This window comes from Tursiops truncatus, chromosome 4 (genome assembly GCF_011762595.2).
Source record: "Tursiops truncatus isolate mTurTru1 chromosome 4, mTurTru1.mat.Y, whole genome shotgun sequence".
In the NCBI taxonomy this organism is placed as follows: Eukaryota; Metazoa; Chordata; class Mammalia; order Artiodactyla; family Delphinidae; genus Tursiops; species Tursiops truncatus.
Window position 1 is genome coordinate 135,217,661 of NC_047037.1, and position 25,079 is coordinate 135,242,739.

A 25,079-nucleotide genomic window follows, 5' to 3' on the forward strand; every position below is an offset into this window, starting at 1 on the left:
CCCAACCTTTTTGTCATCAGGGTCCGGTTTCATGGAAGACAGTTTTTCCACAGGGTTGGGGGGGTGGGGTTCAGGCAGTAATGCAGTGATGGGGAGCAGCAGGTGAAGCTTTACATCTCCTGCTGTGCGGCCGGGTTCCTAACAGGCCCAGGGGTTGGAGACCCCTGCTATAAAATGTGTGCATAGAGACTTTTGTGGGAATATGGTCATCATTTTGTGGGCTAAATGCCCAGGAGTGTAATTGCTGGATCATATGGTAGTTGCATGTTTATTTTTTTAAGAAACTATCAGAATGTGGCTCTATCATTTGACATTCCCAATGGCAATGTGTGAATGAATACAGTTCTTTCCTGTACCTTCTGGGTTTCTTTTCTCCCTCTCTCCCTCCCTCCAACTCCTCTGACCTTAACTGCCACCACATGTTCGTGTTTTGTTTTGCTAACTGAAAGTTTTTTGCTTGCTTATCTTATGGTGAAGTTAAAATTTAGCTCTTATAAAAAATTATTTTTGCAGCTACAAAAGTGCAACAGAGTTTGATTTTGATAAGGATAAATATGACATTAGAATTCCAGAAGATTTAGATGAGACAGCAGGGAAGAAAGGGTACAAGAAGCAAGAAAGGATGGACCAAATTGCCCCTGAGAGTGACTATTCTCTGAGGGTATGTATTTAGCTCTCTTTGTGGGAGTGAGAAAATCATCAAATAATGGAAATTGTTAACCACTTGTATTATAAATGCTGCCAGAAATCGCTAAGTATCTCAGACATGAACCAACTTATTAAATTTGTCTTGTGTGCACTGCTTGTTTTATTTGCCTAGAAAAGTTTTTTAATTGCGAAGTCATCAGATCTAACAGTGCTTGTAAAAGTTCTTTCACTGTGTGGTTAATTATTTGAATTGGGAATACTAGAATCAGTTTGTCCTGTGATGGCCATATTGATTGATTCAATCAAAACGCCAGATTCAGAGTGTGTCTTTTAAAATTTAAAATATTCTCTAGAACACGCACACACACAGATACCCTAAAGCAATAAATTTTGTATAGCCTATACATAATGCACGTTAGTATAATTTTGTGATAAATATCTTTGAGATTTGACCTTAGAGATGAGAATGTTTTTAAGATTGAAGGAATTCATATCTCAATATAACAGTGTTGATATAATAAGAATATTAAGTTTCGGGCTTCCCTGGTGGTGCAGTGGTTAAGAATCCGCCCGCCAATGCAGGGGACACGGGTTCGAGCCCTGGTCCGGGAAGATCCCACATACCGTGGAGCAACTAAGCCTATGCGCCACAACTACTGAGCCTACGCTCTAGATCCCACGAGCCACAATTACTGAGCCCGCACGCCTAGAGCCCATGCTCCGCAACAAGAGAAGCCACCACGACAAAGAGTAGCCCCCGCTTGCTGCAACCGAAGAAAGCCCACGCAGCAACAAAGACCCAACGCAGCCAAAATAAATAAATTAATTAAAACAAAGAATATTAAGTTTCTTAGTCACTATGATAAGACATATAATACTATTCCCTTTTTTTTCCTTCTTTTTGTTTTTCTTGGCTGCACTGTGGCATGTGGGATCTTACTTCCCCGACCAGGGAGAGTGGTCCTAACCACTGGACCACCAGGGAATTCCCCTTCTCCCTTTTTTTGTGCTAAAATTATTTCATAACCCCAAGCTAAGGATTCATTTGACGTTTACAAGTATACTATGTAATTTTTTCTGAGATTCTGGCAATTGCAATGGCAGCTATTACTATTCCTTGATATACTCCAGTGTGTTAGTGAAGTATGTCCTAGTTGTTAAGAAAATCTTAACTCAAGAATATACAGAGGTCGCCAGAGCAGATGGTATAATTGTTAGTGTACCATGAAAAAAATGTTTTAAAATATCATTAATGAATTTTATAAATGAGCAAAACACCACTAATTTTGAAATCAGGAGTCAGGGAAAAAAACAAGAGAAATGTTCAAGTTTTAGTTTTGTGTTGAACTTTTCATATATCCTCCTTAAGTTGTTCAGTTCATTTCCCTCAGAGATTTCTGATAGCTTGGAGACAGGCACAGGAGATCATATTTTAACATGTTTTAGGATGCAAAGTTTGGTCACAATTCTAAGGTATCTAAACTTCCATGTATTAAGAATTGAAAACACGTTTAGGGAATTCCCTGGCGGTCCAGTGCTTAGGACTAGGCACTTCCACTTTCATGGCCCATGTTCAGTCCCTGGTCAGGGAACTAAGATCCCGCAAGCCTCAGTGCGGCCAAAAAAAAAAAAAGAAAGAAAAAAAAAAAGACTGGAAAACACATTTAGATGACTGCTGATTTTTACAGCTCCATATGGAAGAAGTGCTGTTTGTCTACTGTGCTGAAATGTTGGTGCATTATTTATGATTTTTTTCCTTTTCAAGCTTATAATAGTCCCTTTTGTTTATATTAGATTTTGCTTATTTTTGCCCAAATAAAATTTACTGATGCTTTAAAAATTATAATAGCAATATATAGTTTTGACAGGAGAGTCAGAAAATAGTCCTTTTTGTACACATAAACATTTTTAAAATTAAAATGAGACCATACTATACATGCTGTTTCTTAACTTTTTTTCACTTAACATATCAACATCTATGTAGGTCAGTAGATTGTTTTCTGTAAGTCATTTTTACTGGCTACAGTATATTGAGCTTGTTTTTAATAAAAAGTATTCAGATATTAACTAATACACCTTTATAGTCTATAGTATTTTATTGAAGAGTTAATATGTCTTTTATCAAAGCAAGGCGGTAGCTTCCTTTTTAAATACATGCATAAGTAATGTTGAACAAATCCATAGATAATTATGTGGAAAGGACAGATAACTGTGTGTCTTTGCAGGCTTACTGCAGTATATTATATCTAAAGCCACGAATGCAGATCATCTTGCGTGGACAGAAAGTGAAGACACAGCTAGTTTCGAAGAGTCTTGCCTACATTGAACGTGATATTTATCGACCCAAATTTTTAGTATCCTTTATTTTGCTTGTTATGATGCTGTATATAGATACGTATCAGTCAAGTGTACTTCCCTTCCCCCTTTCTCCTTTTATCTTGATAGAGTCAGTCCTCTCCAACTTTTGCCCTTTTTTGCACCTTTGGATTCAATAATGAGGGCTTCCCTGGTGGCGCAGTGGTTGAGAGTCCGCCTGCCGATGCAGGGGACGCGGCTTCGTGCCCCGGTCCGGGAATATCCCACATGCCGCGGAGCGGCTAGGCCCGTGAGCCATGGCCGCTGAGTCTGCGCATCCGGAGCCTGTGCTCCGCAACGGGAGAGGCCGCAACAGTGAGAGGCTCGCGTACCGCAAAAAAAAAAAAAAAAAAGGTGGTTTGAAGGGAATGAGGTGGTGTGTTCAGAATTTTCCTTGACATTTAAGACTAATAAAACTGTGAGAATTACTTTTGGATTCAACTGCAGAAATAAAGATCATTATGGGATAATGATGTATCACAGAAATAGACTCATCAAAGCTTATGAAAAAGTTGGATGTCAGTTAAGGGTAAGTTTATATCTGAAAATGTCTGTATCTTTTATAAAAGTTAGGATAACAGGGCGTCCCTGGTGGCGCAGTGGTTGAGAGTCCGCCTGCCGATGCAGGGGACACAGGTTTGTGCCCCGGTCCGGGAGGATCCCACATGCCGTGGAGCCGCTGGGCCCGTGAGACATGGCCGCTGAGCCTGCGCGTCCAGAGCCTGTGCTCCACAACGGGAGAGGACACAACAGTGAGAGGCCCGCATACCGCAAAACAAAAGTTAGGATAACGTTATCGGGTCAAATGTGTAACAATGTACTTTTTGCCTAATGACTTTTAAATGTCAGTGTTTTTAATAACTGGTATGGCACTTGACCTTAGAACGCTTTTATATTAATTTGAGGACAGAACATTTTATCTCTTTTACAGACGAGGGAATTGGGGCTAATAAGTAACCAGCCTTAGACCTCAGGCACAGGTGCAGATATTTTCTCTACACTTGGAAAAGGATCCTTGATTTTTTTCATACTAGAATAAAATTGATTGGTTTTAATTAGTTGTTGACTCAATAGCCTAAAAAATAGTATCTGATAGGTGATTTACTTTTCTGGAGTTAGTTCCTGAATATATCAGAGTTTTCCTCCTAAGCCACTTCCATTGTTGTAGAATTCAATTTAGGATGGTGAACATTGCCCACTATGTCGATCTGTTTATCCTTTACCTGTTTTCACAGAAAATTTTTTTGTTGTGTGTGGGTGGGTGTTAAGAATTTGTGATAAATTCTGAAATTCAGCTTTGTTAAGGTTTTAAGTCCAGGCATATTTTGTTTTCCAATTCTATGATGTTCATTTTCTATTCATTTTATTTCATTCTAAATTGTTTGCAACAACATGGATGGACCTGGAGCATAGTATGCTTAATGAAGTATAATATGTCAGGAAAAGACAAGTACTGTATGTTACCGCTTATATGTGGAATCAAAAAAATAAAACAAGTGAGTGAATGTAACAAAACAGAAACAGACTCACAAACACGGAGAACAAACTAGTGGTTTCCAGTGGGGGCAGGGTGGCAGGGGGAGATATAGGGGTAGGGGATTAAGAGGTACAAACTACTATGTATAAAATAAATAAGCCACAAGGATATATTGTACAGCACAGGGAATATAGCGAATATCTTATAATTTTAAATGGAGTATATAAAATATTGAATCACTGTGTCATACACCTGAAACTAATATAGTATTGTAAATCAACTATATTTCAATTTTTGAAAAAGTAAATGAGGGCTTCCTTGGTGGCGCAGTGGTTGAGAGTCCGCCTGCCCATGCAGGGGACACAGGTTCGCGCCCCGGTCCGGGAGGGTCCCAAATGCCGCAGAGCGGTTGGGCCTGTGAGCCATGGCCGCTGGGCCTGTGCGTCCGGAGCCTGTGCTCCGCAACAGGAGAGGCCGCAGCGGTGAGAGGCCCGCGTACCCCAAAAAAAAAAAAAAAAAAAAAAAAGTAAATGAACTTTGTTGGGCTCTTCTTTGTAACCACTGATTTCAATTAGAAATATAAATCCAGAAATATGACAACCATGATACAAGGTATCAATAAATTTTATTTAAAATGCTAATTTTTATTTATAATTGGAATAGTAATTTTTTTTTTTTTTTTTTTGCGGTACGCGGGCCTCTCACTGTTGTGGCCTCTCCCGTTGCGGAGCACAGGCTCTGGATGCACAGGCTCAGCGGCCATGGCTCACGGGCCCACCTGCTCCACGGCATGTGGGATCTTCCCGGACCGGGGCACGAACCCGTGTCCCCTGCATGGGCAGGCGGACTCTCAACCACTGCGCCACCAGGGAAGCCGTGGAATAGTAATTTTTGCCAGAAATACTCTATAATTATAAAGTTCTGAATTTCACTGGTAATTGGAAATGTATTTTTGGTAATAGGCCTTATTTCTCAAGTGTTTTGACTTAAGGTACATAATCCATTTTTCCAACCCAGTTAAATTTGCATTACATATAATTTCTGGTTAAGTTTAACCTTGTAAAAAATATGCTTTTACAGCCAACTTTTTTTTTTTTAAATAAATGTATTTTATTTTTGGTTGCATTGGGTCTTCGTTGATGCGCACGAGCTTCCCATTGTGGTGGCTTCTCTTGTTGCAGAACATGGGCTCTAGGCGCACAGGCTCAGTAGTTGTGGCACACGGGCTTAGTTGCTCCACAGCATGTGGGATCTTCCCAGACCAGGGATCGAACCCATGTCCCCTGCATTGGCAGGTGGATTCCTAACCACTGTGCCACTAGAGAAGCCCTACAGCCAACTTTTAATGTTTTTCTTTACCAGAAGATGGACTGGTCGTAGTATTTGGATTCAGTAAACATTTATTAAATACTTGGTATGATTTTCCACGCTAGATGCTCAGCATAAAAAGATGAAAAGGTACAGCACATGCCCCCAGAGCTCTTTCTGATGAGGGGAATGTGGTACATCCTTGGAGCAGCAGAAAGGGCTTCTTGTAGAAAGTGGTGATTGAGATGAGACTGAGTTGATTTACTGTTTGGGGAAGTCTGGCAAGAGCTTTCTAGACAGAGAAAGGAATGTCTGCAAAGGAAAAGAAAGAGGCTTCTGAGAGGATGGCATCATTAGGGGAGTTGTTATGCCTGGACCAGGTGGTAAGTGGGGAATGGGAGAGAGGAAGATGAGGCCAGAAAGGAGGTAAAAAAGAACTAAGATTGAAGGGTTCTGTGGTTTACAAGTTGTATGAAATGAGGAACCACTGATGGTTTTTAGTGGAGTAGCATTATGACTAGGTTTTCATGGTTTTGTCTATAGTTGCATCTATGAAAATTCTCAGAAGTCAGTATTCCACTTTTTCTCTTTATACTTAGACTCAGCTATAGTCGTGAACAAAATACATGTGTTAATCACATGTAGATAATCAGAAAATGACTCAGATACTTTGAGTTCAGTGTTTTAGCTAGCAGGTTTAAAAAATAACCTAGGTCAGTTGAATTAAAGTTTTTACTTCATCACAGTAAACAACTGAATGTGTAACTTTGGATAAATGTCTTTAATTTTTATCTAACGAACTTACGGAATATTATGTGCCAAAGCCTTTGCTAGGCACTATGGATACTGGAAGGAGTTACTTGTGGTTTTTAGTAGCTAAGAAATGGCATCCCAGTAGAGGGGATCTTTTTTCCCTAGTATAAAATCGGGAATGATAATACTTGTCGACATGAATACTTGCTAACAGTGGAAGTGGTTCTGGAGGAAAGCTGCTGTTACATATTTAGGAGTTAGCTCCCAGAAAGGTAAATTACCTGCCAGACACTGTTTTTCAATCTAAATGTCATGAGCATCAGATAAAATATAGGAAAATGTTTCATGCAGATCTTAAATCTTGGTGAAGGGATAATTGTTTGAAGCATCATGTTTCATGTTTAAAATGCCAGTTTTATTTTTCAGGCAAACAACATGGGTGTTGGAGTAGTGGGGATTATAGACTGTTATTTCCTAAAGCCGACTCATAATAAACAAGATTTCGATTATACTAATGAATACAGGTATGTTACCTATTTAAATGACTGACTTCTTACTATTTATTTTGGAAATACTTTCATAACTTTTTCTAAGCTGGATTTCTTTCTGTTTTGTGGGAAGCTTGCATAGAAAACACATGTAATCATTTTCTCATCCCTGGGGATTGTATTCTACTCCGTCACAAATAGAAATATATTCTCCTCTGTCTTTACTGATGAAGAATTTTTGAGATTTGTACTAAATAGAGGAAGTTCCTGCTTTCTTGGTAACATTTTTTTGTGTAATATAAAATCCAGAAACTTTGATCTTGGATGGGAACTTTAAGATAACTTAGTCCTATGTACTTGAGACAGAAATGCTCGTATCTTTTAAGAGTGATCAGAAGCCATAAAATAAATATGACCATCAATTTTACTTGTAAATTTAGGAAGCACAAACAGTTGTCCTAATGAGCGTATATTATGAAGAAGAATGCAAACTTCATATAAAAACAAAGTGGAAGGAGGGAAATGTTAAAGAGCAAAATCAGCAAATTAGGAAACACACAATAGAGAAAATCAATAAATATTCAGAGTATAGTCCTGAGACAGAAGCTACCCCTGTTATTTGAACAGAGAAAATATAGGGAGTTGTTAACCAGAATAGTAGAAGTGATCACTCAGAGAGGTGAAAGAGGACAGTAGATGTCCAGAACTAGCTGATACAAAAGAGCAGCAGTTACCTCTAGGTTGAAAAAGAGTAGACAATAAAGGAACTAAGAGAGGATCCTGGGTCCCTGATGTCAGAGATTCAGATCTCTTTGTAGAGGTCATAACAAACACAGCAACAGGCCACCTGCCATGGCAAGAAGCTTGCCAGAAGACCTGGCCAGTCTGGGTCTGTAGACATGGCCTGCTGTTGCCAGGGGATGTGGGTGGGCTTGGGCTGGAGCTGTTCTGTAGAGGAGACCTGTCTGTGCCCAAGGGTGTGAGTATATGCTGGAACTGGTTCCTGCTGCTGGAGGGAAGAGCGTGGCCTGAAAGCACAGCTGGAGCTCCTTCGGGAGGCCATGGGCTCCAGCCAAATAACAATGAAGCACCAGACCTGAAGGCCATGTGTCTTGCTGCTCTCACCTGGTAGGTTCATTGCCCCGTTAACCCGGTGTAACATTCCTCAGGCTGGCAAAGGATGAATGTTTACAGGATCAAGCTCCATTATCACAAAACTGAACCCAAAAAAACCCTGTTTGGAACGGGAAGACAATAAGTTGATAATTGACACAATCAAAAGCCCAAAGTTTGGTTTTTGGTAAGATTAACAAAGTCTATAAGCATCTGGCAAGACTAAGGAAAAAGAGAAAACAATAATCATCAATATCAGAAATGTAAAGGAGGACATTACTACAGATCTACAGACAGAAAAACACAGAGGGGCAGCATGAACAATTTTAGACCATTTTAGATGATATGGACACCTTCCTTTCAAACTGAATCAAATTAAAAATTTCCCACATACTTTCAAACATTTAAGGAAGTGGCGGCGCCAGCTTACACAATCATTAAAGGTTTTAAAAGACCACATAACTAGTAGTGAACTCACGAATGCATTACAAGAAAGGAAATTTATGTCAGTCTCTCGTGATTAAGATATAAAAATCTTAATTAAACAGCAAATACCATTTAGTAACTTGTAAAAAGAATAATACATTAAAACCAAGTGGTTGGTATTCCAAGATGGCATGGGTGTTTTTTACTATTCAAAATTCAATGTAATTCATCATGTTAAAGAAAAATCTCATGGTTATTTTCATAGGTACAGAAAAAGCGCTTGAGAAACTACAGTATCAATTTGTGATGTAGGAAAAAAGGGAACTCTTACAAAACCATTAATAGAAAGGGCATATTAGCAATACCGACTATTTAGCAAAAAACAGCAGTTCCTAATGGTGAATTATTGACAGCTTTCCGCTTAAGAGTGGGAGTAAGATAAGGTTATCAGCTATTCACCATTGTTCTTGAGGAAATAACCAGAACAAATAAGGCAAAAAAGAAAGAAATGAAAGAATAAGCGTTGGAAAGGAATAAATAATTTTCTGTAGGTGACAATATCAAGTATATAGAAAGTCCCAAATAATCTGCAGTGTAATACAGAGTCTAAGGTTGCTAGATAAGAAGTATTCAGAAGTTTGCTTACCAGCCAGAAAAAGAAAACCAACCATGCGATTCAAAAATTTTTATACATAATAACATCAAAAAAGCAAGTGCTTTGGAGTAAATAAAATATGCAAAGACCTCAACACACTGAAAACTATAAAACATTGTGGAGTGAAATTTCAAATCTGAATAAATAGGTATACCAGGTTCAGGAGTTGGTAGGCTGAATATTATAAAATGTTGTTTTTTTCTCCAAAGTAATTAAATACAATTCCAGGTTAAAAAAAAAATCCCAGCAGGTGTGTGTGTATGTTAATAGGCTTAATTTAAACTTTATGTGGAAAGTCAGAAGACCAAAGATAGTTAAGACAAAGAACAACAAATCAAGAGGACTCATACTACTAAATATCAGTACTTAAAAAGCTGTAGTGAAAGTGTGGTATTAATGAAAAAATAGTCTAGTGAAATAGAATAGAGAAGCCAGAAACAAATCCCTGCTTTTTATACATATGGTCAGCTGATTTATGACGAAGGTGTAGTAGGAAAATGATCATCTTTCTAAAAATGATGGTTCAGCATTTTGTATGAACAAAATGAACGTTAACTTCTCCCTCTTATATGAAGCAAAAAATCAATTGCAGATGGATTTTAAGCCTAAATGAGAAAGGCAAAAACAAAATGAAAACAAGAATAGTTTCATAACCTTTAATTTAGGTGGTTTTTTTAAAACAAGATGCAAAAGTATTGATACATTAGATCAAAATGGAAAAATTATCTAAAATGAATAAGATATAGCAAATGTTGGTAAGATGTAGGGCAGTTGGAACTCCTGTATGTGCTGTTGGGTGTGAGAATTGTTGATCATTTTTGAAAGTTATTAGACTGTATTGAGTAAAGGTGGACATCAGTGCCCACCCCTGTGACCCCGCAGTTCCACTCCTATAGGTGTATTTTCAACAGAAATGGGTGCAGTCTCATGGATTGGGGAATAGAGGTGATAAGAAAAGGAGATGAGGAAGAACTGAAAAAGTGATATGAAAGGTGAATCATGTTTGGGAGGGGAGATGATACATTCTTATTCGGATGTTTATGTGTTGTTATAGTGGGGCTTCCTGGTGGGGAAAAATAGAGATAATGAATGGGGATAGATATGTCTAATATTAACCTGTCAGTACGGAATTTCAAATCTTGATTTTTATTTATTTTTTAAAATTTTTTAATTAATTTATTTTTTGGCTGCGTTGGGTCTTTGTTGCTGCGTGTGGGCGTTTTCTAGATGCGGCGAGCGGAGGCTACTCTTCTTTGCAGTGCGCAGGCTTTTCATTGTGGTGGCTTCTCTTGTTGTGGAGCACGGGCTCTAGGCTCGCGGGCTTCAGTAGTTGTGGCGCACGGGCTTAGTTGCTCCGCAGCATGTGAGATCTTCCCTGCCCAGGGCTCGAACCCTTGTTCCCTGCATTGGCAGGCGGATTCTTAACCACTGCGTCACCAGGGAAGCCCGAGTCTTAATTTTTAAAAGCTTTATTTACTCTATTGAAGTATACTTGATTTACAATATTATGTTAGTTTCAAGTGTACAGCAGAGTGATTTGGTTATATGTATATATGTACGTCTATAATTCTTTTTTTATTCTTTTCCATCTTAGTTTATTATAAGATATTGAAATAGTTCCCTGTGCTGTACAGTAAATCCTTGTTGTTCATTTTATATATAGTAGTATGCATCTGTTAATCCCGTACTCTCAATTTATGCCTCCCCACCCCCCTTCCCCTTTGGTAACCTTAAGTTTGTTTTCAAAGTCTGAGTCTGTTTCTGTTTTGTAATAAGTTTGTACTATTTTTTAGGTTCCACATATAAGTTGATATATAATATTTGTCTTTGTCTGACTTACTTCACTTAGTATCATAATCTCTAAATCCATCCATGTTGCTGCTGATGGGACTATTTCATTCTTTTATGGCTGAGTAATATTCCATTGTATATATTGATGTATACACCACATCTTCTTTATCCATTACTCTGTCGATGAACATTTAGGTTGCTTCCATGTCTTGGCTGTTGTAAATAGTGCTGCACATGTGGGGTGCATGTATCGTTTTCCCCCCCTCACCCCTTGCCGTGCCATGTGGCATGTGGGATCTTTGTTCCCTGACCAGGGATCGAACCCATGCACCCTACATTGGGAACACGGAGTCTTAACCACTGGGCTGCCAGGGAAGCCCCAGGTGCATGTATCTTTTTGTTCTTTAATTTATTTTATTTATTTATCTTTGGCTGCGTTGGGTCTTCGTTGCTGCTGCGCGGGCTTTCTCTAGTTGCGGCGAGCGGAGGCTACTCTTTGCGGTGTGCGGGCTTCTCATTGTGGTGGCTTCTCTTGTTGCCGAGCGTGGGCTCTAGGCGCGCAGGCTTCAATAGTTGTGGCATGTGGGCTCAGTAGTTGTGGTGCACGGGCTTAGTTGCTCCATGGCGTGTGGGATCTTCCCGGACCAGGGCTCAAACCCGTGTCCCCAGCATTGGCAGGTGGATTCTTAACCACTGCGCCACCAGGGAAGCCCTATCTTTATGAATTATAGGTTTCTCCAGATGTATGCCCAGGAGTGGTGTTGCTGGATCATATGGTAACTCTTATTTTTAGTTTTTTAAGGAACCTCCATACTGTTTTTCATGGTGCTTCCACCAATTTACATTCCCAGAAGCAGTGTAGGAGGGTTTGCTCTTCTCCACACCCTCTCCAGCATTTATTATTTGTAGACTTTTTGATGATGGCCATTCTGACCGGCGTGAGGTCATGCCTCATTGTCATTTTGATTTGCATTTCTCTGATAATTAGTGATGATGAGTATCTTTTCATGTACCTGTTGGCCATCTGTATGTCTTCTTTGGGAAAATGTATATTTAGATCTTCTGCCCAAGTTTTGATTGGGTTGTTTTTTTGTTATGGAGTTGTATGAACTGTTTGTATATTTTGGAAATTAAACCCTTGGCAGTTGTATCCTTTGCAAATATTTTCCCACATTCCATAGGTTGTCTTTTTGTTTTCTTTGCTGTGCAAAAGCTTGTGAGTTTGATTAGATCCCATTTGTTTATTTTTGCTTTTTTTTTTCCCCTTGCCTTGAGAGACTGACCTAAGAAAACATTGCTACGATTTATGTCAGTGTTTTGCTTGTGTTCTCTTCTAGGTGTCTCATGGTGTCATGTCTTATATTTAAGTCTTTAAGCCATTTTGAGTTTATTTTTGTGTGTGGTGTGAGGGAACGTTCTAACTTGATTGATTTACACGCAACTGTCCAGCTTTCCCAACACCACTTGCTGAAGAGACTGTCTTTTCTCCATTGTATATTCTTGCCTCCTTTGTCAAAGATTAATTGACTATAGGTGTGTGAGTTTGTTTCTGGGCTTTCTATTCTGTTCCATTGATCTATATGTCTGTTTTTGTGCCAGTAGCACACTGTTTTGATTGCTCTAGCCTTGTAGTAGTTTCTGAAGTCCAGAAGGGTTATGCCTCCAGCTTTTTTCTTTTTTTTTTCAGGATTGCTTTGGCAATTCTGGGTCTTTTGTGGTTCCATATAAATTTTAGGATTATTTGTTCTAGTTCTGTGAAAAACATCATGGGTAATTTGATAGGGATCACATTGGCTGTTTTAAATTTAAGATGTTACACTGACTGTATCTTGTGTGTGCAGACAGTTCCTGGCACAGTAGGTACTTAACTCCTTAACAAATGATTATTCAGTTGTGACCACAGTCATGTTTATCTCAGTAAGTCCTGTTGATTTGCTTTTTTACTGACACCTTATTGTGGGAAAAGTGAAAGTCTTAATTGTGGGACAGAAGCTATTTTGAATTATACTTGCTGGTAATGGTTGCATACTTTTATAAAGCAAACAGCTGCATTCTGGTTTGCATTGAAGCTTGTAAGTTTGTTGGTTGGGGTGAAGTTCAGAAAGCCTGTGGTTTTCCCAGTAGCTGGTCTGCAACACACTTCCTCAACAGAGGACCTAAAGTGTTAGTATTGTCCATCTTATTCCTAGATGGTCCTGGCTCTGTTCTATGAACTCATCTACATCCTTAGAGAAAATTGCCATTACTTTAAGTTTTCTTAACTGTGCCTTTTGGAGGCCTCTCCCCCCGTGTTCACATGATCAGTACCAGGTTGTTTATTCTTTCTCTGTTTGTCAAAGATTTAATCTTTATCTTTTTTTTCTTGAATTGATTTTATAATTTACTTTTTTTTAAGGCTTACAATAACAGCACTAGGAGATAAGCTCAATGATTACTGGAATGAAATGAAAGTGAAGAAAAATGCAGAATATCCTCTGACTTTGCTGGTTGAAGATATACAGTAAGTACATTTAAAAAATAATAAGTGACTATAATATCAAGATGTGATATTGGAGGGCACGGTGATTCTACAGTGTTCATAAACTTTTTAATCTAATCCATAGTAAGAAATAAATCCCACAGCTCGAAAGCCTTTTATAAACTAAAAGAATATATACATTTAAGTTATTCAGAGATGTGCTATAATAGAGGGTAGAATGTAATACAGTTATAAAAATTGCTTGAATTACAGTAATAGAACTTGCCTATTTTCTGTACTTTGAATGGTTTATTGTGCTAATAAGTATATTAGATTCGACACTGCAGATGCTAACTTAACATAAATTTCAGGGCAAGGCATTTGAGTATTTTCTAAGTTTTTTAGTTTTTATTATAGAAAAAATGTAATAGTATGCTATTAAACAAGACTAAGTCACTTTGTTTAAATTGGTCTGTCACTTTTAACCTTCAGTGGTAGCCAAAATTGTTGTTTTTAAAATCTTAACTCACTGTCAAACGTTCCGGAATTTTCAGGGACAGAATTAAATAATAGGGGCATTTTGTGGTAGAAATGATGTGGAAAGTCTAGTGAAGTACTTAGATCCATATTTCCATGCTAATATTTAATTGCTATTTTGTTACAGGAAACGTCCTGATCAGACATGGGTTCAATGTGATTCCTGTCTAAAGTGGCGAAAATTACCAGATGGGATAGATCAACTTCCAGAAAAATGGTATTGCTCCAATAACCCTGACCCACAGTTCAGGTACCATATAGTTGGTAGTAGCCTTTTTGGAAAGGCAGAAAGTACTGTTCAAGGTGTATGAATAGGCGCTGGTGACGTGTTATTCCCATGTGATTTTTCTGACTAGAAATTGTGATGTTCCAGAAGAGCCTGAAGATGAAGATTTGGTGCATCCCACTTATGAAAAAACGTACAAAAAGAAGTGAGTGTTATATTAATGTATGGTGGGAGAATAATACCCAGATCATCAACAGTGGTGTGTCTGTAGCATTAGTTGATATTTCTCCAAGATAAAGCAGTATAGCCAAAAAAGATTATGACTCCAAAAACAAAGATATGATGTGGAGTGCATAACATCAAGTGCTTTTAAAGTTTATACTGTGAGTACCTGCTGTTTATTGCTGTCCTATCTACAGGATACTTTGAATATACAGTATAGTTTTGTTCTTTTGGACTATACACCAGTGAATCAAAAGTGAATACTGCCCTTTATGAGCTCATGGTCTAACGGGGAAAGTGAGATGTGTGTATTATCAATTTGAAGTTGACGACTCCCTTAAAAGGCATGATCCAGTCCTGTGAGGAACCCCATAAGGAGAAATTACTTCTGCCTGGGGATGGGGAAATGGATCAGGAAAATTCATGAAGGACATTTTTGTAATAGGCCTTGAAGGAAAGGTAGGATTTGTTGGGTAGGAAGCAATGGTTTGTTCAGCTTAACTACAGTAAATATGTGAATGGGGGATAATGGAAAATAGAGGTGGGAGAGAGAAGCTGGGGAACGATAGTGAACCACGGGGAACGTTAGGCTTATGTACTGCACACGGAAGGCTGAGTTGATGAAGATCTTCTGGGTGGTTTTGATTTATAGTACACTGTTCTTAAAGATAAATCCAGTAGCAGGAGTGGAAGACATTAGGGTGTTGCTGAGATAAGAGGTGGAAAGTACTTCCCTACCTGAGGCCTTACCACTGATTATAACGAAATTGAAGCAAAGTTCAGTATACCTATCTTATTGACTTAGTAGTAAAATGGCAAGTATGGCATTCGAAAACAGAATTGAAAAATCATAATGAAGTAAATTTAAATACATTTTTCTTTTCTCTCTCCTCTTTTTTTTTTTTTTAAGAGACAAGGAAAAATTCAGGATCAGACAACCGGAAGCAATCCCTCGGGTAATTAGGCCTTCCATTTTATAGCTGTGTCTTGTATTGTGTTGTGATTAATTTAATACTCAATTTTTTTCTTTTTTCGGTATGCGGGCTTCTCACCGCCGCGGCCTCCCCCGCCGCGGAGCACAGGCTCCGGACGCGCAGGCCCAGCGGCCACGGCCCACGGGCCCAGCCGCTCTGCGGCACGCGGGACCCTCCCGGACCAGGGCACGAACCCACACCCCCGGCATCGGCAGGCGGACTCCCAACCACTGCGCCACCAGGGAAGCCCTAATACTCAATTTTAAGCTTAGGAGTTACATAACAAATGGAAGCAGTCTCGTTCATTCAGTTCACATTTCTCTTCTCTTCCTGTACCCCTTCTTACCCTCTTTCCCAATACTGACTGCTAACCCACAGCTTCACTCAAACTTCTCAATTTTATTATACAGTTGGGCATTTTCTGAGGAAAGGCAGATATTCTTTTAAGAATCTCATTGTTGGGCTTTCCTGGTGGCGCAGTGGTTGAGACTTCGCCTGCTGATGCAGGGGTCATGGGTTCGTGCCCCGGTCCGGGAGGATCCCACATGCTGCGGAGCGGCTGGGCCCGTGGGCCGTGGCCGCTGAGCCTGCGCGTCTGGAGCCTGTGCTCCGCAGCGGGAGAGGCCACAACAGTGAGAGGCCCACGTACCGCATTAAAAAAAAAAAAAAAAAATCTTATTGTTAGGTAGACAGTCAAGGAAAAGTTCATAGGAAGACCCAGGCAGCCACATGGTAGTACTAACGTGGACCAAAGCTGTAGTGCTGACCCTTCAACCATAGTGTACGGTTGATTTACAATATTATATTAGTTTCAGGTGTACAACATAGTGATTCAGATTCTTACAGATAATACTCCAATAAAAGTTATTACAAAATAATGGCTATAATTTCCTGTGCTGTACAATATGGCCTTGTTGCATTTATTTATTTATCTATTTATGCATTTATTTATTTATTTATGGCTGTGTTGGGTCTTTGTTGCTGTGCGCGGGCTTTCTCTAGTTGCAGTGAGCGGGGGCTACTCTTCGTTGTGATGTGTCGCCTTCTCATTGCAGTGGCTTCTTCTGTTGCGGAGCATGGCCTCTAGGTGTGCGGGCTTCAGTAGTTGCAGCACATGGGCTCAGTAGTTGTGGCTCGAGGGCTATAGCGCTCAGGCTCAGTAGTTGTAGTGCACGGGCTTAGTTGCTCCGTGGCATGTGGGATCTTCCCTGGCCAGGGCTTGAACCCATGTCCCCTGCATTGGCAGGCGGATTCTTAACCACTGCGCCACCAGGGAAGCCCATATCTATTTTATACATAGTAGTTTTTATCTCTTAATCCATACCCCTATCTTTTTTAAATATATATTTTTTATTTTATTTATTTGGTTGGGCCAGGTCTTAGTTGCAGCAGGTGTGCTCCTTAGTTGCGCCTTGCCGGCTCCTTAGTTGTGGCGAAGTCTTAGTTGCAGCATGCATGTGGGATCTGCTTCCCTGAACCCAGGTGCCCTGCATCAGGAGCGTGGAGTCTTAACCACTGAGCCACAGGGAAGTCCTTCCATACCCCCTACATTTTTAATGCTTAATGGTGTTGAGCTTTTTCTGAGTGTATAAATAGGTAGTTGTACTTCTTGTATCAGAAGTTGTGGTCTGTTGCAGTTGTGTATGTGTGCTTATCATTACATTGAATTGTTTTCTTGTGTAAAGGCTGAGGGTTTGAGGGCGAGAACAGAACTGGGAGAAAAAGAATAGTGGGCTTACTTTGGTTTTTAAAGGCAGTGTCTTTGTGACTTTATCCTCAATTTCTTTCTCTTAGAAAAATAAGTTTTTATTATATGTCTATACGTTCTGTATAGTCCGAGGTCAGCAAATCTTTCAGTAAAAGGCCAGATAGTAAATATTTTAGGCTTTGTGGACCATATACAGTCTCTGTGGCATATTCTTTCTTTGTTTTGTTGTTTTGTTCATGTATTTAAACATGTAAAACCATTCCTAGCTCACTTGCAGGCTGGGTTTGGCTCTTTGGCCTGTTGTTGGTCACTCTCTGGTCTGGTGTAGCACAAGGAGTTTATGTGGTTAGGATAGTTCTCAGTGCGTCCTGGGATGGCGGAAAGGGGAAAGAATATCTTGTGTTTGGAACATGACACACTTTAAAAATTTCTTTAAGATCAGTTTTTTTTCCTTCAACAGATTCCTGCTGAACTCTTGTTTCCAACAACTCCTGTGTCAAGTCAAAGCTTTCCTCCCGTTAAGGAAAATGTTCCAAGAGCACATCTTTCAGAAGCGGCAAATACTTATGCAACGAGACTTATAAATAATCATCGAGGTTCACCCCAGTCTGAACCTGAGAATAACAGGTCAGTGGCAAAAATGTGTTTTTCCATTTGGGGAATAAATATTAAACAGCTTTACTTGACACTTCAATGCAGTAATACGCTTCTAAGAAAGTGTAGTTGACATGCATGTGAAAAGTCTTAAGGACAAGTTACTTTGCTTTCATTGTCTGAACTTACCCCCACTCCATTTACGTTACCTGTTTAAATCAATTAAAAGAATATTAATTGTTTTTATTGTGGAGATCAAATTGTCACCTCTTTGAAATTCTGTATAGTATGAAAATTCTTGCTTTTAAGATTATCGGTATCTGAGTAAAGAAAAACCTGAAGCAATTAACAGTGCAACGCTGTAATGTCAAATGTGACCCATATGTTCTTAGCATAGCCCATGACATGCTGTGCACTTCGGATGAGTGGATGGAGAAGGAAGAGGAAGAAAGGTGTGAGTGATACATGAATTGGACAGTCAGCTCTTTTGACTGGAGTGGTCGGGAAGGCTGTATGATGAGCTGGTACTTAGGTTGGTCCCTGAAATTCTGAAAGCAGTAGGTGCTCTGCACGGTGGCCCATTCGAAGGGGATAGAATGGACACAGGTGAAAAGGCGTGTGACGCCAGTGAACTAGTACATTAGACTGACTCCATCTGATATTTGTTATTGAAAGAGAAACATTGAAACAAGATTCTCTGAAATAGTGAGGCCAGATGTTCCGAGAGGTTTTGTAGCCTTCATTAAATTCTTAAAAGGATTTTTGAAAATTCAGAAAAGATTAGAAATTGTCTTAATGCATATATACATCAGGGAGGGCATGTTTTGAAATAGTTTGCTGTTTATAGCCTACATTTTGAGGTCTTAGTTTGTGGCTGAATTGCTACTTAACTGAGAACATGTGTGAATTTTTTTTTAACTAGTCTCCATAATATTGGCTTTTCTGCATAAAGATGGTTACAAAGTAAGAAAAAGTAAAATTTGTAATGTTACAGACGTGATAATGGAATTTAATTTCGGATATGACTGCCATCAAAATGGAAGAAGAGAATAGAGTAAAACTTTTCATTAAATTAAAAAAATATATATTTATTTTATTTTTGGCTGTGTCAGGTCTTAGTTGCGGCACATGGGCTCTTTGCTGCAGTGCGTGGGCTTCTCTCTAGTTGTGGCCTGTGAGTTTTCTCTCTTTGTTGTGGTGTGTGCTCCAGAGCACATGGGCTCTATAGTTTGCAACACGCAGGCTCTCTAGTTGAGGCACGGGGGCTCAGTAGTTTTGGTGTACGGGTTTAGTTGCCCCTCGGCATGTGGTATCTTAGTTCCCTGACCAGGGATCGAACCTGCGTCCCCTGTATTGTAAGGAGGATTCTTTACCACTGGACCACCAGGGAAGTCCCCTTCATTAATTTTTTTTTTTTTCCCTTCATTAATTTTTAAAGCCTGTATTTATTCTTAAATTCATAGAGCCAAAGTCTGTGGAAAGGTGTACCTAAACTAAGTCTTGAGAGAGACAAATAGGAATTGGCCTGGTAAGAAAAATAATAGGACAGTTTCCAATTAAATGCTTAACTCCGTTGATCCCTAGACAGTCTCAGAACTTGGAAGCATTGGGAACTTCTGAAGGTGGAAAATAGGGGTGAGAACAGGAAGCTTGTATGAAAGTTTAAGGAAGAGTAGTTCCCTGGACCTCTTCCCAGCCTGTGAAGTCCAACAGTGCTGCTTCTCCTCCTCTGTCAGAAGGCAGGGAGTTTACTTTCTGGAGCAGTTTCTACTGCTGAAGATGTGGGTGAGCCACTGTTTTGGAAGCAGAAGTAAGGGAAAGTTTGAATGCTGAGTGGAAGAAATCCCCCTCCCTTCCTTGCCTCACTGGGCTCCCAAGAGAAAAGCTGTAGAAGATGATGACAGCCTGAGCATCCTTCACTTTCCCAGACCTCACTGCTTCTAGTCTGAAATAGAAATATAGCCAAGGATCCCCAGATGTACAAAACTGAAACAAAGGGAGTAGAAGAAACCATGTGAAGTTTATTGAGAGGTGGGTAGATGTTTAACAGATAAATCTCCTAGAACGAAAAGATAAATGGTTGGAAGGTAGAAAAAAGAAGAGACGACGTACTGGAGGGGCCAACATCTGAGTAAGGACATTTCAGAGTGGGAAATCAGAGAACAAAGGGAGAGAAATAATATAAGAAAGACTTAATTGCCACTAAATACACAGCATAGTGGCTGGAAAAGGTAAGAAATATCTCAGAGAGGAAAAACACAGACTATATTCAAAAGATCAGGAATCAGAATGGCAGGAACAATGAATGGTAGATAACAATGGATTGATGCTTTTAAAGTTTTGAGAAAATAATTCCCAACCTGGAAGTCTATATTTTTCAAGCCAGCAGTGAACTTGAGAGGTGAATAAAGATATTTTCACCATGCAAAATTTCACATTTCTTTATGTCATATGTACCCTTTCTCAAGATTTTATTGGAGATTATGTCCTCTCCATATGAGAGAGTAAGCCTAAGAAAGGGGAAAATCCTTCTTGAGAAATGAGGTCTTAACACATAAGGCCCAAATAGCGAATCAGTACAGATATCCCTCTAAGTGGGGCAAAAAGTAATCAATTGGTGATAAATTCACAGAAAACTAAGCAGATGAAGAAAATGAGGCAATTTTTAATGCAGGGGAAATTGTTTTCCATGAAAGGATAGGGCATGCTGGTTTACTTTGTGGTTCACCTTTGATCACTGAACGTTTATAAAAATTCTGATGGGCAAACGGGAATGGCAGTGTCATTCACTGAGCTCTGGAATTCAGAGAGCAGCCCTGGGGTGGGTGGTGGCATTCTGTTTGGACATGTTACATTGAAATGCCAGAAGGCATCAAATGAAGAGATATTTGGCAGTATAAGGATGTGCTACTTTTTTTTTTTTTCTTTTGCGGTACGCGGGCCTCTCACTGCTGTGGCCTCTTCCGTTGTGGAGCGCAGGCTCTGGACGCGCAGGCTCAGCGGCTCCCCAGCACGTGGGATCTTCCCGGACAGGGGCACAAACCCGTGTCCCCTGCATCCGCAGGCGGACTCTCAACCACTGCGCCACCAGGGAAGCCCAGGATGTGCTACTTTTAAAAAGAGGTCTCAATAGTTGTTTCCTTATCTGTAAAAGGAGAAAATAATCTCTACTTCATTAAATCATTGGGCAGTACTGTGTAATATATCATTTTTTTTTAAATGAACATGGCCATTTCTTAGAATTTCAAGATAGATTACTTCAAGGTCGTCTATTTTTTCCATATCTACATTTTATAATCTTATATTTCATATATAAAATTTTTTCCAGCCTGAAACGGAGACTCTCTACTCGTTCCTCAATTTTGAATGCAAAGAATCGGAGATTGAGTAATCCAGCATTTGAAAATTCTTATAAAGATGATGATGATGATGAAGATGTCATCATCTTAGAAGAAAACAGTACTCCCAAGCCTGCAGTAGACGATGATATTGAAGTGAAATTGCAACAGAGTCACATGGAGCAGAGCGGTGTTCAGGTGGAGCCTGTGGGTGATAATGAACCGTGTGGCCAGACTAGTTCAACAGGCACCTCATCGTCCAGGTGCAATCAGGGAACCACTGCAGCCACCCAGACTGAAGTACCAAGTTTAGTCGTTAAAAAGGAAGAAACTATTGAAGATGAGATAGATGTAAGAAATGACACAGCCATACTGCCATCCTGTGTGGAAACTGAAGGAAAGATACGTGAAACCCAGGAAATCTTTGATAAATCTGCTGGTGACGCTGGTTGCCAATTAAATGAACTAAGAAATGAGCTGCTTCTTGTCACCCAAGAAAAAGAAAATTATAAAAGACAGTGCCACGTATTTACTGACCAAATCAAAGTGTTACAGCAGAGGATACTGGAAATGAATGACAAATACGTGAAGAAGGAAACTTGCCATCAGTCTACTGAAACTGATGCTGTATGTTTACTTGAAAGTATTAATGGTAAATCTGAAAGTCCAGACCATATGGTGTCTCAGTATCGGCAAGCTTTGGAAGAAATAGAAAGGCTGAAAAAACAGTGTAGTGCTTTGCAACATGTAAAGGCTGAATGCAGTCAGTGTTCCAATAGCGAGAGTAAAAGTGAAGTGGACGAGATGGTTGTGCAGCTTGACGATGTATTTAGACAGCTGGACAAATGCAGTATCGAGAGGGACCAGTATAAAAGTGAGGTGAGTTGCATCATTCAGCACAGTGAGAGTCGTGGGAGTCCAGGGGCATCTAAAGCTTAACTGCCAGTTGCTAGGTGGGCATAAATCATTTAATCATATTTCCATTTACCGACTCCACTGGTTCTCAACTGGGAGTGGTCCTTCTGGGGGCATATGGAAATGTGTAGGGCAGTTTCGGTTCTTAAGTGTCTTGAAGGGATGGGCATTGTTGGAATCGAATGGGTGGGAACCGGGTCTGGTAAATGTCCTGTAGTGCGCAAGGACACTGCTGTGCAGTGAGGGATCGTCCTGTTCATTCCCACTGGGACGCTCAGTTACTAACATGCCAGGAGTTCTAGTCCGTTATTAATAAGCCTGCAAATAACCACACAGGGTAGATGACAATACCTTATTTTATAGAGGTACCCTGTATTACTTATGATTAGGTTCCTTTGAAGGTGACATAAAACCCCACATAACAGTAGCAGCTGCACAGTCATCAGAGACACAGGCTCCTTCTACATCGTTGCTTTGCTTCTCAAAGCAAAGCACTCGGACCACTGCGCTTGTGGTCCGAGATGGCTCTTCAGGTCCAGCCAACGTATATCTACATTCCAGGCAACAGGAAAGAGAAGGAGTGCAGTTTCTGAAAGCTGCTTATATGCCATCTGTCAGAACTTAGTCACCTGGCCAGTGGATGCCTTGGAAATGTAGTCTTTATTTGGGGGTTCTTTTACTGAGGAAGGAGGAGCCCCTAGTTCAAATTTGGGTAGCTCCTTTGAAAAATATTTTACGTATTATATTTACATGGTGTTTGAAAGGAGAGTTTCTCTGCTGAAAGGAATTTGGAAACGACAGTATGGTACCGAATTGCCCCTTCTTCTGGAAATACTGCCGACATAAATGCTTATTCAGACATTCCGCTTGATGTGTTGGCTCAGGAGCTAGATGACAAAATACATAAAAAATATAAGCTTTCTGTTGTAACTTACTGCTGGTGAGTGTGCAAGAAGTGAAAGTCACTATGACCTCAACATAATTTGGGCATTTTTATCTTGGTTTTTCAGTTTTTAGGTCTCATTTGTTTTTTTGTTTTTGGGTTTTTTTTTGGCGGTACGCGGGCTTCTCACTGTCGTGGCCTCTCCCGTTGCGGAGCACAGGCTCCGGACGCGCAGGCTCAGCGGCCATGGCTCACGGGCCCAGCCACTCCGCGGCATGTGGGATCTTCCCGGACTGGGGCACGAACCCGCATCCCCTGCATCGGCAGGCGGACTCTCAACCACTGTGCCACCAGGGAAGCCCCCATTTGTTTTTAGTCATGCTTTAATTAACATTTTGTATTCTTCTAATGTAAAAAGATATAGAGCTGAAACTAAGCAAATGAAGCTTTATTTATAGAAAGCTATTGTGTTTTGTGTGTGTTTTTTTGGTTTTCTTTTTGGAGCGGGGAGGTGCCCTAATTTTTTTATGGTAATAATTTTCATCAAGCAGGATTTTGTACATTTCTTAGCTTAAATTTGCACTTTGACATTAGTATTTTTAAATTGTACAGTTATAAAATTAATTTTTTGTCAGGTTGAATTATTGGAAATGGAAAAATCACAAATCCGTTTGCAGTGTGAAGAACTGAAAACTGAAATCGAACAATTAAAATCTACAAGTCGGCAAATTGGAGATGTGTCAACGTCAAGTAACATCGAGGAGTCTGTAAATTATACTGATGGGGAAAGGTAATATGAAATGAGGCATTTGGCTAGGGCTGCAGTTCTGGTTAGCATGATACTTATTTGCTAGTGCACATCAAACAGATTGTTCTTGCAAAAGAAGTTATTGGCTGCTGTGATCCCAACGTTCTGATGGACAGAGATACAAAAGAAGTACATGTCATCATTCTTCCCTTCAAGGAACTAACAATTTTGTGAACTTAAATGAAATAGGAATTTCAAAGGAATTAAGCCCTGATTGGTCAGAGTGGTTTGGAATGTTTTTTGGGAAAAAGTGAAAATTGAGCCAGATATTGAAGGATGGGCTGAATTAGGCAATGACTAGAAGACAAGGGTCTATTTCATGAAACTTACTTTTTGACCTTGATTTCTTTAATTTCTGTACTTGGCACCATTTCTTTATGGTTTGCTACCTCATTTTACTACATGCCTTCCCCAATTTTAACTTTTAGGAAATCACAAAATTACTAAAAATTGCCATTACAGGTGATTCCTAATTACAGGTGATTAATTAGGAAGAAGTTCTGTGAAAATAAGAAAACAGTAAATGAATGATTACCCTCTCTCAGGAAGATATTAAATGGGCTTGGGGTTCTGACAGTATTGGTGGTCTGTTGATAACCATTCAAGAGAGAAAAAAACCCACAAAAATAGTCATTAAAAATAGTGCAACTCTTCTTGCTAGTATGATAAAACTTGATACCTAAAATGTACTATTGTTGAGAAATAATTTACCATCCTTACTTGACATTAATTATATTATGACTTAGTTTTTTAGCTTAAGGTTTTAAAGGATTTCGTTAAATCTATTCATGGAAATAGAATGAATAGATCAGTACATATAAGCATGGGGGGGCAAGGGGTCAGAAAAAAAAACCCCAACTGGTGTTTCTGAAAATGGGAACCACAAGCCTCTGTGGTGCTTGTAAAAATGCAGATCCTTGGAGCGCAGTGCAGTTGATTAAATTGGAAACTTTTAAACAATCTCCCAGATGACTCACTTGCACACTAAACTTTGAGTAACTGATGATCTTTTAGACCTGTGCTTTCCAAGACAGTATAGGCACATTTGGCCACTGACACTTGAAATCTAGCTAGTCTGAATTGAGATGTGCTTTAAGTATAAAATACATGCTGGATTTTGATGCCCTGGTATGAAAAAATAAATAAATAAAATGCCTCAATATTTTGGTTATATGATGAAATAATATTTTATATGTAACTAAAATTTATTTCATCTTACTTTTTAATGTGGCTATTTGAATATTTAAAATTGCATATGGAGCTCACAATGTTTCTCTCAGTCCTGTTCTGTGTACTAAAATAGGGATTTGTGATGTGTCCTGTAGAGAGGAGGAATTAGCCAGGACAGTCAAAAGACTTAAAGGATAGGATAGGTCAAAGATGGTTGTAGGGTCATACTGGT

General features: G+C 39.6%; 1 protein-coding gene across 3 annotated transcripts in view; it reads left to right on the forward strand.

Moving 5' to 3' along the window:
- The window catches only part of MORC3 (MORC family CW-type zinc finger 3), a 41,998-nt gene that overhangs the window by 14,075 nt on the left and 2,844 nt on the right, over positions 1–25,079 (forward strand). For all 3 annotated transcript variants that reach the window (XM_073804489.1, XM_073804487.1, XM_073804488.1), the window contains exons 6-16: positions 514–661; positions 2,874–3,002; positions 3,410–3,532; positions 6,968–7,065; positions 13,410–13,514; positions 14,137–14,259; positions 14,366–14,440; positions 15,368–15,413; positions 17,600–17,766; positions 21,062–21,950; positions 23,505–23,659. In XM_073804489.1, the coding sequence (XP_073660590.1) occupies positions 514–661; positions 2,874–3,002; positions 3,410–3,532; positions 6,968–7,065; positions 13,410–13,514; positions 14,137–14,259; positions 14,366–14,440; positions 15,368–15,413; positions 17,600–17,766; positions 21,062–21,950; positions 23,505–23,659 (2,058 nt within the window). The remainder of the gene's footprint in view (positions 1–513; positions 662–2,873; positions 3,003–3,409; positions 3,533–6,967; positions 7,066–13,409; positions 13,515–14,136; positions 14,260–14,365; positions 14,441–15,367; positions 15,414–17,599; positions 17,767–21,061; positions 21,951–23,504; positions 23,660–25,079) is intronic.